Source organism: Pipistrellus kuhlii, unplaced genomic scaffold, assembly GCF_014108245.1.
Source record: "Pipistrellus kuhlii isolate mPipKuh1 unplaced genomic scaffold, mPipKuh1.p scaffold_m20_p_14, whole genome shotgun sequence".
Classification (NCBI taxonomy): domain Eukaryota; kingdom Metazoa; phylum Chordata; class Mammalia; order Chiroptera; family Vespertilionidae; genus Pipistrellus; species Pipistrellus kuhlii.
Genome location: NW_023425449.1, coordinates 15,252,160 through 15,265,861, shown reverse-complemented (window position 1 = coordinate 15,265,861; position 13,702 = coordinate 15,252,160). Strand labels below are relative to the sequence as shown.

Sequence of the window (13,702 nt, the reverse complement as noted above, 5' to 3'; positions counted from 1 at the left end):
TTTTAAATTTACAGTTATATTTCAAGAAGAGGCCATAAACAATCAGAATGAACTGTGATGAGTGCTAAATTAGGCAAAATGTGCGAAGGGAGCACATGGAAATGATGTATAAAAGACCCAAAAGGGCTTCTCATGGGTGGCCTTGGTTGTGGGTCTTGATCCTATAAGCAAAGGAATAGATAAAAGGAAGTAAAAAGGGAATGTGTAAAGGCAGGAGAAGCTTGGCAAGTAACCAAATATCTTGGGTTCCTAGCTAGTCTCCTCAACCCATTCTGTGAGCCCTCCCGGCCCTTACCATGCAGATCCAGGGTGCCCTCGCGCACCGCCAGCGTCTTGGCCCCGTACACGGGGAGCTCAGGAGACCGCAGGTGCCCGTGCAAGGTGATGACCGCCTTGTGTTGAAAGGGGGATGCTTCCGTCCCGATCTGCAAGGGATTTCACAGGCGTCATAGCCACCATTCTAATCTGCCAAAAGTAATTTTTCCTTCTCTCCCTTTTCTTTCAAGAATTGCTTAGTCCATTATCTTCTTTCAAAAAATAAACTTTAGCCGAAACCGGTTTGGCTCAATGGATAGAGCATCGGCTTGGGGACTGAAGGGTCCCGGGTTCAATTCCGGTCAAGGGCATGTGCCTTGGTTGCGGCACATCCCCAGTAGGGGGTGTGCAAGAGGCAGCTGATTGATGACTCTCTCATCGATGTTTCTAACTCTCTATCTCTCTCCCTTCCTCTCTGTACAAAATCAATAAAATATATTTAAAAAACAAACAAACAAACAACAAACCACAAAAGATAAACTTTAAGATTTCTAGTTGGCCAAATGCACGCTGCTAGACCTTTGGAAAGCATACTGACTGACTTGAGTCATATCTCAGAGCTAATAATTTTATCAGTCCTATTTTAAATTCTGCTCTATTGTAATATGCCATTATCTTCTCATTAAAAGCACAAGAACACTTTGGGAAACTTTTCTTCCAGAAAAAGAATTTTATACAAATAACAGAGACCTACACAAAGATAAACTTGAGAGAGTTTGGTATAACTGTCTATTTTACACACTGTGTTTTTTAAAAGAAAGGGGGAGAGGTTACCAATGAACAGATCTCAGGTTCTCTCATATACCTGAAGAATGCCTCCATCTGTAATTAGAATATTTTCTGCCTGGAGTTCAATGTCAGCTTCATCAAATATTAGAGTTCCACCTAGGAGTCATACAATTTTGAAATATTTATTCAATCATATATTAACTTTTAATTTCTTATTCTTATTTGCTCTCATTCTGCATGTCACTTCACTTCTACTCTTTGGCAACATAAAATAGAAAACTTCAGACAAGACCCAGGAAGTGGTAGAAAATCAAATCCCAGGGCAGATTTTTATCTTGACCATTGGTTATTTTAAATGCTATTAAATAGTCAGCCACATGAATTCTAGTTCTACAAACACAGCACCACAAAATATCAATCAAGAATTAAAATAATTAAAATGAAAGAAAAGCATTTTTTACAGAAACTATTATAATGCCAAATTAACTGAACTTTTATCCACTAATTTGCACTAGTAAACATGTATATCCTGAAGAACACTATTATAGTACCTCAATACATTTTTTTTATAAATGTTGTTGTTTTATTTTTTTTTAATATATATATTTTATTGATTTTACACAGAGAGGAATTGAGAGGGATAGAGAGTTAGAAACGTCGTTGAGAGAGAAACACCGACCAGCTGCCTCCTGCACAACCCCCACTGGGGATGTGCTTGCAACCAAGGTACATGCCCTTGACCGGAATCAAACCCGGGACCTCTCAGTCCGCAGGCCGACGCTCCATCCACTGAGCCAAACCGGTCCCGGCCCACAATACATTTTTTTATAGAACTAATATAAATGTGTGGAAGAAAACTTGTCCAAGGGTTCAATAGCTAATAACTTCAAACAGCTAAAGCAATACTACGACCCCAGAAGTTAAAACTTAAAATAACAAAGGTCTTTGTTATTAATCCTTACCCAATGTCATTTTTCCATTGATTTTTAGAGAGATTGGGAGGGGCTGAGAGAGACACAGAGAGAAAGAGAAACATCGATGTGAGAGAGACATATCAATTGGTTGCCTTCTGTGTTATCTGACCAGGGCAGGGGATTGTGCCTGCAACCAAGGTACATGCCCTTGATCGAAACTGAACCCAGGACCTTTCAGTCCGCAGGCCAACACTCTATCCACTAAGCCAAATGGGCTAAGGCCACAAGGTTTTTGAGCAGCTAAAAACCACATGGCAAAGTTTATACACTAAAGCCCAGAGCATTTTATTCTTGCCCACGATTGCTTCTTTTACATGCAATTGAACAGTTCTTGCTATTTAGTTTTCTGTAGCTAAAATAGAATATCAAGGAGCAGAGAGAACTCCAGGTAACAAAGCAGGTTCAACGGTGCAGGTAAGAATCACAATCTGGCACCCAAAAGGGTCCGGGGGTCATTTAATATAAATGCTAAAGCCTCAGAACCTATCTCCTACATGTAAATTACTATGATTTTCAAACCTCTGGGACCCACGAAACCAGTGTTTTTCTAAATGGAAATACCTCTGACTGTTGTGCTCCACTGCAAGGATATAGGCGCGTGCGCGCACACACACACACACACACACACACACACACACACACTGAACAAAAGTTTCTTAAAATAACATTTAGCTTTAAAAGATGCTTACTCATATGAATGCAATATATTCTGATATTTTCTATTGTATTTTATCAAAACATTCTGGTTGCAACACACTACTAAATAGTTCCATACCACAAGTGGACTGTGATACTCAATGTCAAGAACTTGGTACTACACTCTGCATAAAGATATGATATAACTATGGATGCTTATAATGATGAGTTCTGGTTCCATTAAGCACAGAAGTATTCCAATGTTCAGAAATTTACCTTGGATAAGCAACATTTTCAGAATAGGGGTGCTTTGATCCAGCAGAACTGTCTGTCCTTTCGTGATGACGACCAGCGACCCTTCCTCCGGCGGAGGCGCTCCTCCCCACGAGCAGTTGGAGGACCAAGCATCGACATACAAGAAGTCAGCCTTCTCCTGCAACAGAACACCAGAGACTCGTGAATGTGGAGGTTTTATCAGAATTCTTCATACAACTTCTGAAAAAAGAAGACATTGAAAATGATAAACATAGGGGCATAGAAAGGGCGTGGACTGACAATCCTCCGGGGGGCGGAGGGGAGGGGGGAAAGGAGTGTGGGGGGTGCGGGGAGTGTGGGGGGTGCGGGAACACACTGAACAAAAATCGTACACCTATGGATGAGGACAGTGTGGGGGGGGAGGGGTTAAGGCAGAGGGTGGGGCGGAAACTAGGTGGAGGGGTGCTATTGGGGGGAGGAAGAGGAACAATTGTAATAATCTGAACAATAAAGATTTATTTAAAAAAAGAAAATTATAAACATTTTCATTAATAATAAGTATAACCTGCTTTAAGTATCTTATAGTTGCCTATTGGTTTATTTCACAGTAATAATAACGTTAAAAAATCATTACTAATTACCCCACAATTATATTAAATAATAAAAAATCGGAAATAATAAAATTTTAGTAATAAGCAAAAAAAAACACACACATAAACACATGATAGCCACAGCTCAGTTATTTTCTGGAGACATTAACAAAGTACAAAGCTCACTGTCAATCACGTCACCTCCCAGATGCTAGTTTGTCTGTCGCTGTGGTTACAACACCCAGCAGCGTGCTTACCCGTCTGGCCATCCCCATGCTTCCCACGGTGACGCGCACGGGAGCCCACCCTGAAGGAGTGTGGGCATTTGTCATGCAGATGACACATGTCTCGTTGGAATACTCAACATCACATTTGGTTTCAGCTATGGTGACGAGAACATCCTGCGTATTTTCACTGTAAAGAAAAAAAGGAGGGGGCATAAAATATTGATTTTTTTCACTCAAATTTCTAGGTCACATAATGCATTATTTTTTAAAAAAATATATTTTATTGATTTTTTGTTTGTTTGTTTACAGAGAGGAAGGGAGAGAAATACAGAGTTAGAATCATCGATGAGAGAAAAACATTGATCAGCTGCCTGCTGCACACTCCCTGCTAGGAATATCCTTGCAACCAAGGTGCATGCCCTTGACCGGAATCGAACCTGGGACTCTTGAGTCTGCAGGCTGATGCTCTATCCACTGAACCATACTGCTCAGGGCCATATGTGCATTATGGTGAAACTAATGATCTCACCCTATAATCCATCAAAGTACAGATAGATACATTTTTTTCAGTAGTAAGACTTCAAAATATTTTTTTTTTCAGAAAAAAGGAAACATACACACACACACAAAAGGCGAGGAAATAAATATAACTGTACAATCTAGAAAGTATTCTAGTGCTGGAGAAAAACTGCCTGGGTTCAGGTTATGGAGAGAGTCTATGTTGGTCTCTAAGCAGGGACCTTGTTAGAGCTGTTCAGGGATCGTTTTGTCTATGTGACATTTTCACCACATTCACACACTTCAGAACTACATCTCCATGTAAAATTGCCCTCTGTGATTTGAAGGAGCTGGCATTTTGAAGTCAGCCTTATTCACTTAAATGATGAAGCACTACATACATTTGTGCTAAATAATGAATTTTTTTTTTAGGAAAGGAGATTCTGGTCCGTTACAATGATAAGGTCCTGATGCATGATTTTTCAGTGAAGCTGTTCCTGGTTGGACATGAGGTATTGGGGAAAATACAAAACGGTGATTTATACTTGTGACGTTACTAGGATTTGGGGCAAGTTATTGAACCTTCGTAATCTCAGTCTCTTAGCCACAAGGTGGGATAAGATATCTAACAAGGCAGGAAGTATCAATGGGGAAGATGGTGCCTGGCCTCAAGCATGACTCCTGAGCAGATGGGTACGCATGACTTGACTGTATTTAAGCGCTGTCCTGGCATACGAGGAAGCAGGCAGGGTGGCTTGAGTCTGGAAACAGACATTGATGCATATGCAGTGAAGACAGTACCTGAAGCCTGATCCCATGACTGTAAGTCTGGTGCTCCCTGCTGTACTGCCTCTCTCGGGAGCTATTTTGGTGATGAGCGGAGTCAGTGACACGTTGTACGTGAAAGGAGTTGAGGACTGTGACACATCTTTCCCATTGACCACACTCACTTCACAGGCTTGCTCAGGTCCCCTGCCTATGAGGAGAGAATAGAATTGAATACAATTCTGCCTTCAGGCCCTATTCATTTATCAAAACCCCAAACATTTTCTTTTTATTACATTTTTAACTTGTATTTTCTTTCAATTACAGTTCACATTCAATATTATTTTGTATTCATTTTTGGTGCATAGCACTGTGGGTAGGCAATCACATACATTAGAAAGTGTTCCCCTGATATTTCCAGTGCTCACCCAGCACCAAACATAGATAGTACAATGTTATTTATATTCCCTGTGCTGCACGTTGCATCTCTGTGACTATTCTGCAACTACCGATTCGTGCTTATTAATCCCTTCACCTGTTTCACCCACCTTATACCCCACCTCCCCTCTGGTTACCATCAGTCTTTTTTCTGTATCTATGTGTCTGCTTTAATTTTGTTTGTTCATTAATTTTGTTCTTTAGTTTCCACATATAAATGAAATCATATGGTATTTGTCTTTTACTGTCTGGCTTATCTCACTTTGCATAATACATTCCAGGTCCATCCATGCTGTTACAAATGTGAATATTTCAGTGTTGTTGTTGTTTTTTATGGCCAAGTAATAGTCCATTGTATATAGGCACCACTGAGTTTTGTTTTTTGTTGTTTTTTTAAATCCACATGTCCATTGATAAACACATCGGTTGCAATAGCCTATTGGCTATTGCATACAACACTACGATGAAACATAGGATTGTATGTATTCTTCCAAATTAATGTCTTGGGTTTCTTCAGATATTTACCCAGAGGTATAACTGCTGGGTCATAAGGCATTCCATTTCTAATTTTTGAGGAACCGTCATACTGCTTTCCAGAGTGGCTTTACCTTTCTGCATTCCTACCAGCAGTGCACAAGGGTTCCCATTTCCCCCCACATCCTTGCCAACACCTGTTTTTTGTGGATTTTCTTTTATGATAGCCATTCTGAATCAAACATTTTCAATAGCATCTCCCTTTCCCCCAAATCACTCTCACAGGCTATATCTGAACTAATATCTCCAGCAATTGCCCAAAACATCACAAGGTTCACATGCATTAGCAAAGAAAAAAGCTGTCAGACCCTCCCTCGGAGCTGCTTGTTGGGGACAATTCTACAAACCTGCCTGTTCAGTTTTCTAGTACTAGAAGAGCCACTGGGGCAATGTAGAGCAAGCAGGAAGAACTGCTAAGGGCAGGCACTCTGACAACAGCAAGGAGAGACAGCTGAAGGCAAGGTAAGAGAGAGAAAAACTACAGAAACCCAATCCAAAAGTGTAAAAAGAAGAGCTGGTGTTACGACAAGCATTCTGAAAACTTTGATAAGTCTCAATAGCTTTGCCTTAAAAAAAAAATTCAGGATACAAACTCTGATGTTGAAATGATAAATAAGCCCAGTCACCAAAATGTTACATTTTCTTCAGTATTCTTTGTTTAAGAATTCAGAGAAAGATACCAAAAATGAGGTTAGAAAAGCCTCATCAAGTTTTGTTCATGTTTAAAAAAATGTTAGCACATAAAACATATTTTATTCTAGACTACTTCCTTTGGTTCCTCTTAAATTTCGTTAGGTAGTTTAAAATTGTTGTGTGTGTAAAATACCGGGTGTTTAAACTTTACAATAGCCCATTGAATCGGGGTGAGTAATGTCTCCATTCAGTTGATGAAGAAACGGAAGCAGAGAGGAGAGGAGTCACAGATGTAGGGGCTCCTCGGAGCCCAGCTCTTAATGGCTAACCAAAGTTTTAAGAAAGAGTCATAACAGCAAATTACAGAACATGTTTCCGGTATCATTCTGTCCACCTTACACACATTAACTTATTAAACCTCACAATAATCCGATAAAGTAAGCTCATGTGTTGGTCTCACTTTACAGAGGAAGAAACTGAGGCTCCGGGAGGCTGAATAACTTGCCCAAAGACACAGCTTGGGTTTGCCTCTTGACAATGCCATACAAGAGTCCACACGCATAACCATTACACTATCTCATCTTCAAGGGAAATCCAGTACTCCAGTGGGCACTAAACATGTCTTCTCCATTTGGCAAGCTTGATAAACCGAGAGCCATCAGTGTAGGTGATAAACTGAAAAACTGCAATTTATGATAAGCAATCCAATGAGCACAAATGATGTGAATCTTTTTTTTTTTAATATATTTCATTGATTTTGTACAGAGAGGAAGGGAGAGAGATAGAGAGTTAGAAATATCGATGAGAGAGAGTCATCGATCAGCTGCCTCCTGCACACCCCCCACTGGTGATATGCCTGCAACCAAGGCACATGCCCTTGACCGGAATCGAACCCGGGACCCTTCAGTCCCCAAGCTGACGCTCTATCCATTGAGCCAAACCGGTTTTGGCAAATGATGTGAATCTTGAAACACATAAATGTCAAGAAAATTCCTAAGAAATTGCTTAAAATCAGGAAAGTTATAAAGGTGATTCAATTGCCCCAAAGGCGCAAAAACTTGGAAAAGAGAAACCCAGACTCTGATATTTATAAAATTAGCCATTTCTAAAAGACTGCCATTCTTTTTTCCTGACAACTTACCATTATTAGGTGGAATTTTACACAATAATGTTGTGTGATTAGATGTAAGCCTATCAACTGCACATTCTGAGCCACACACTAATATTCCGGAATTCTGTGGATTAAACCCGGTGCCTGTCACGGTCATGGTCTGACCACCACCAAAGCTCCCTAGGGAAGACAAAAAAAGGGAAAAACAAAGCTGATGAAAAGAAAACCTCTTCTATGTATATATTCAACCTTATTTTAACACCTGAAATAGAGCTGAGATTGAAGATTTCCATAAGTGAAATTATATTTATAACATAGTATATAATGCAATAGAATCTCTTTCTATTATAATGTTTTAAATATTCTCTGAGTAAATGTCACATCTGGCCACTTATTTAAACTACTAAGAACGAAAATCTATTTAAAGGAATTGTCACAAAGAATTTCCAAGCAATAAACACATGCATGCAAAATTTCTATGTTAATTAAGAATATATTGTTTATACTTTCATAAAGTTTTTGAACAACTAAAATAATTTTTAAATAGAATATTTATGTAAATAATTACAGGCCAGTGATATCTAAATATGATTTTAAAAGGAATTTCCACATGTAACCTGGCCATTTTAATTAGAGTTAACTTTTAAATAAGTTATATAGCACTTAGAGAAATATAGGCATTAAGCTGATATTTTTAAATGATTGTTGCTTTGCATGCTTATTTATCTTATGTATAAACAAAAGTATTTTAACGTGTTAAGAGAACTACAGATTTTTGAAGAGTGTTTTTTCCCCCTAAATAAGGTATCTACTGAAATAATATAAAATATTTGTAGGTTCCTGCACACACATGACTACCTTGGGTTGGCTGAATATTGTCAATGGTGAGTGGGTACTCAAATACAAGTGTGGACACAGCAGAGCCTTTTGTCTCCCGATGCATCCTAACAGGAAATGTGCCACCAGCATGTTCTCCAACGATGCATTCCAATACACTGTCATTGACCATGGTTACATTACACTGAATATTATTTATCATCACCGAAATTTCCAAGATATCAATACCAAAATTAGATCCAAAGATCTGAATTTTGGTTCCTGGTGGACCTTTAAAAAAAAAAAAAAGCAAATAATATAAATAAATCTAAATTCTAGTACAGTACATGTCTATTTAAAATATATCCATTTACTTTCATAAGAAAGTAAATAGATATATTTCTCTATTAAGAGTATACAGAACTCAAACTCCATGTATTAACTGGCGTAAACAGGATTGTCTAAAAATATATCTTAAAAATCCTTTATAAACATTATTCCAAATCTATGCTAATAAGTATTAGCAATAATATATCAAGACAATAAGAAGGCAGGTATTGGAATACCTCTGCTTGGAACAATCTCTCTGAGGAATGGCGTATCCTCCCAGGCATACGTAAATGACAGCGGTGGATAAGCGACTGCATTAACGAAGATTTTCACCTTGACCCGTCCAGCTGCTCCTGCTGGGGTGCGGCAGTAGACTTCACCGGAGTTGACAGAAATAATCTGACAAGCTTCCTCCCCAACAGTGACAGTGGTGTTGCCTGGATAGAAGCCATTTCCTGTGATCACCAAAGTAGTTCCACCACCAATGCTTCCAGAAGCCGGGGTGACAGATGCCACGGCGGGGCTGCTAACACTCAGGTTTCCCAGAGCCAGGCCCTTACTTCCCACCACAACTCTAACAGGATGGAGGCCAGCCGGGAGAGGAGTCACGAGAACAGTGATGTTATTTTCAGTGACATCGAGAGCTCTGAACGGTTCGTTTCCAATGAAAACAGCAATGTCCTCTAAGATGGTGCCAAAACCTCCTCCTTCAATAAGGACGTTGACTGATCCCGCGATAGAATTTGGGGAGATGCTTGTGATAAAAGGGGCGATGCTGTCTAGGTATGAAAAGCTGCAGTTCCCCTGACACTGGGCAGGCACTCCGTGGATGAGAAGCTGGACTGTCACCAGCTGGGAGGGAGCAGGGGATGTCTCACATTCAATAGTTGTATAATTCACTGATAGAACTCCACATAGAAAATGGCCCATCCAGACCTCTACAGCTGCCGGAAAAGCTGCGAATCCAGAGCCTCTGATGGTCACTTTGGTCATTCCTGTAGTTGATCCTGCATCTGGCAACACCCTGTCGATGTTTGGCAAAAGTACAAATCGCCTATCGAATTCATTGGACAGGGTGTTGATGGCAAGGCCCAGGTTGTGGACAGTTAGAGTGACAAGTTCCCTGATGCCAACATCCATTGAATTTTGAGGGTCAACGTGACACACAATGGAATTGGCACTACTTTCTTCTACCACACAGGGATAGCTACCAACTGTAACCTGAAAAATAAAATGAATGTGAAAATAGGTCAATACATTTCTCTAATACAAAGTTAAATTTTGTATTATCAGCAACTGCATTTTAAAAAATTACTGAAGTCACACATTTTTATGCATAAAGTTGATTTGGGGAGACTGATTAAGGCATATCTTGGATTAATCTTAAAAGTAAATTATGATTGTCCATAAATGGCCACAGCTACATTTTCATAATGGTCAAAGAGGTGAATACAATTCAAATGTCCATGAACTCATGAAAGGATTAAAAAAAAATGTGTATGCCAGACAATAGAATATTATTCAGCCATAAAAAGGAAATGAAGTTCTAATATGTGTTACAGCATGGATGACCCTTGAAAAACGATATGCTTAGTGAATAAAGCTGGTCACAAATGACTTATTGTGTGATTCTGTTTATAGGAAATGACCAGAACAGGAAATCCAGAGAAACAGAAATTAGATGAGTGTTTGTTTAGGGCAGGGAGGTATCAAGGGGTTTGGAGTAATGTCTAAGGCAGGGGTAGGGAAGGTCCCATATAAGGCCCACAAAAATCATTTGGTCTGGCCCTGCCAATGCGAGGGGTGAGTTAATTAAATGGTTGACCAAATATATCACCCTAATTTTTAAGTTGATAATTTTGTATGGCCCATAAATGATGTTATGAATATCCAAATGGCCCTTGGCAGAAGAAAGGTCCTTCACCCCTGGTAAAAGTTGTGGGGTTCCTTTTGGGGGGGTAACAAGATGTTCTAAAATTGACTAGGGTGATAGATGTGTAACTGTGACTATACTAAAAGCTATTGAAACGTGCACTTTAAGTGGGTCAATTGTATGGTAATATGTAATTTAGAAGTCAAATTATGAGATTATGGACAAAATATCTTCCTTTTACTGAGTATATAAAAGCAAAATGGAGAGCTTTATATAATCTTACCTTATTAGCACATGTCAGGTTGCTGAAGCCCTGTCCAGTGATGGTTATCAGTTCATTTACTGTTCCGGTGGATGGACTAATGCTGCTGATAGATGGTGAAAAGCAACTTGAAAGCTCAAAAAGCAATCTATCTGAGTTTTTAACCCCGGTATTGTTCAGACCGCACAGGGGTTCTGTTGCTAGGCAGCCTGGCTCAGAGCTTCCCACGTGCAAAGTCACAGGTTCTCCTTTAGACAAAAGAACTGCCTGTAAGTCACGGGTAATATTCTAAAATAAGAGCTGTTTTCAAATTTCATTACTCTTTATTTTGACCATGGAAAATAAACCGTTTATATTCTAGTGAACTCCCTTTTTTAAAAGAAGACAAGAGTGGTCCCAGGCAGTACAAAGTTAAAAAAAAAAAAAAGACCTGGACAAAGACCATACAGTAAAGAGTGAATATAAAATTAACTTATTCTTCAGTTTGTCTAAGGCCAGATCCCATAAGAAAAACAAAATAATAACATCACTTCACAGTTTAATGTATTTTGGGGCACGTAGAGAATATCAGAACTTTTTAATAATAAATCTTATTGGAGGCACACAGGATTCCGGGAGAATGGCAAGACAACATTAATAGAATAAATTCCAGCCTCAAAGTAGTCCAGACCTAGTCCAGGTCTTGTGGCTAGTAAGAGACAGAAACAGGATTGGACCCAGTTAACTACATATGCTGTCCGTCTTTAACTCTTACCCTGAGTGTATGTGGCTTCGGTGCTGCCCACAGACAGGTGCAGGGGAATGCGCCTGGTCTCAGCTGGCAGAACGTTAATGACTCCTTGGAGGACAATGGAGTGGGCCTCATCAACATACCCGCTGCTATAATAATGGATTCCAGGTGAAGTAAATTGGTAAGAAAACGAACCTGCCATAATTTAAGGTTGTACATAATAAATACAAGCAATCGGTGCATCTTTGAAATTTGTTCAAATGCACATGCAGATGACAGGTTTCTTATGTTTCATACATTCAACAAAAAAGTAAGTGGTAAGGCTCTAACTGGTTTGGCTCAGTGAATAGAGCATCGGCCTGCGGACTCAAGCTTTGATTCCGGTCAAGGTCATGTACCTTGTTTGCTAGCAAGATCCAGTAGGGAGGTGTGAAGGAGGCAGCTGAGGTTTGTTTCTCTCTTATCGATGTTTCTAACTCTCTATCCCTCTCCCTTCCTCCCTGAAAAAAAATCAATTTATATATATATATATATATATGTATATATTTATTTATTTATTTATTTTTATTTTTTTATTTTTTTTAAAGTAAGTGGTAAGGAAATGACCTGGTAGCTACAAAGAGCTATTGTGTATAATGAACTTCCATTGAGGAAGACAAGATCCTGCTTTAACTTTTCTAGAAAATGATGTCAAATCTGGCATAACTAACCAAATTTTAAAAAGCAACTCGACCAGAAATGAACAATAAACAAATAATAGTTTTGTTCATGAGTAAAAAAGTTTCTAACTGCTACATGGATACAATAAAAAATTGTCTAAAAGGCACACTGCACGGAGCTGTCCTAGAATAAATACTGATGATAAGCTGATTCCAATCAACAGAATTTCATTCCTTGCCAGCAGACTGGTATGCTTAAAAAATATTCCAGTTTCCCTTCTACTTCTCTTGTTTCTATATATTTTTCCATTGGTTTATTCCAGAATGAATAAAGATACTTTTAGTATCAGAAATGCATCAGCAATATATAAAATACCTTGCATACATCCACTTATATCTTATGAATTTGTAAATTTTTGCTACAGCAAAAAAAGCCAACTAAATCTTGTATATTTGCATATATTATTTACACATGTATTTTAAGTCTAAACAAAACATCTTTTTATTATATCTAGAAAAAAGAAGCATGATGCAAAACTCAACAAAGTGGAAACATACCTGATGCTGATTTTTCTCTTCCATTCATAAATCCTTCGCCATCATAAGTTACACTTCCGGGACTGGAGACAGAGAAAACTCTATATCCTATTCCCCTAAGAAATGGATGTGCTTGCCAATGCCATGTTACAGTGTCGCCCACAGATACATTTAAGACTGATGGTGACCAGGCATAACCTAACCCATGTACTGAGAGCAGAAAATGGGTCACATTTTATAAGAAAAGAAAAAAAAGAAAAGGGATAAAAATTATTATAATTATCTTTTAAAATATTGCATTGTCATATAGCTACTAGTGAAATATTTTTATATAAAATGGTAAAATCATATGTGCATAATTCAAACATGAAACAGAAATAAACAGAAATAATGAAAACTAAGGAAAAATAAGGAAAAAGGTAACCTACACAATAATAACACTGATGATCAAGACACAACTTGAAAATAATCAGAAAGTCAATAAACATGTTGTTCAGAAATATCTGATTAACGTTTTAAACATATTTTTCTCAAGCTCAGAGGCATACAAAAATCTATATAATTTCTATTTGAATGTTCACTAAGAAATTCACTGACTGATAATAAACTAGAGTAATTCAGGAGATTCTGTGCTGCAGTAAAACTCAACAGCAATTACTGAACTTGGAAACTAAAATCTGGCTTTTTGGACTCAAGTCTACCATTGATTCACTGTGCAGCTCTGTATGACAATTGTATGCCACTGACAAATTATAGAAAGACATGCAATAGACATTGTCTGAAAACTTTA

The 13,702-nt window shown here is 38.5% G+C and overlaps 1 protein-coding gene across 7 annotated transcripts in view; it reads right to left on the bottom strand.

Annotated features, from left to right (window-relative positions):
- PKHD1L1 (PKHD1 like 1) overlaps positions 1–13,702 on the bottom strand; it is a 120,368-nt gene that overhangs the window by 50,855 nt on the left and 55,811 nt on the right. For all 7 annotated transcript variants that reach the window (XM_036436794.2, XM_045581380.1, XM_036436793.1 and 4 more), the window contains 11 exons: positions 12,934–13,122; positions 11,741–11,911; positions 11,008–11,234; positions 9,088–10,072; positions 8,564–8,812; positions 7,736–7,885; positions 5,026–5,200; positions 3,757–3,913; positions 2,931–3,087; positions 1,121–1,200; positions 296–425 (listed from right to left, as the gene is read on the bottom strand). In XM_036436794.2, coding sequence (XP_036292687.1) covers positions 296–425; positions 1,121–1,200; positions 2,931–3,087; positions 3,757–3,913; positions 5,026–5,200; positions 7,736–7,885; positions 8,564–8,812; positions 9,088–10,072; positions 11,008–11,234; positions 11,741–11,911; positions 12,934–13,122 — 2,670 coding nt within the window. The remainder of the gene's footprint in view (positions 1–295; positions 426–1,120; positions 1,201–2,930; positions 3,088–3,756; positions 3,914–5,025; positions 5,201–7,735; positions 7,886–8,563; positions 8,813–9,087; positions 10,073–11,007; positions 11,235–11,740; positions 11,912–12,933; positions 13,123–13,702) is intronic.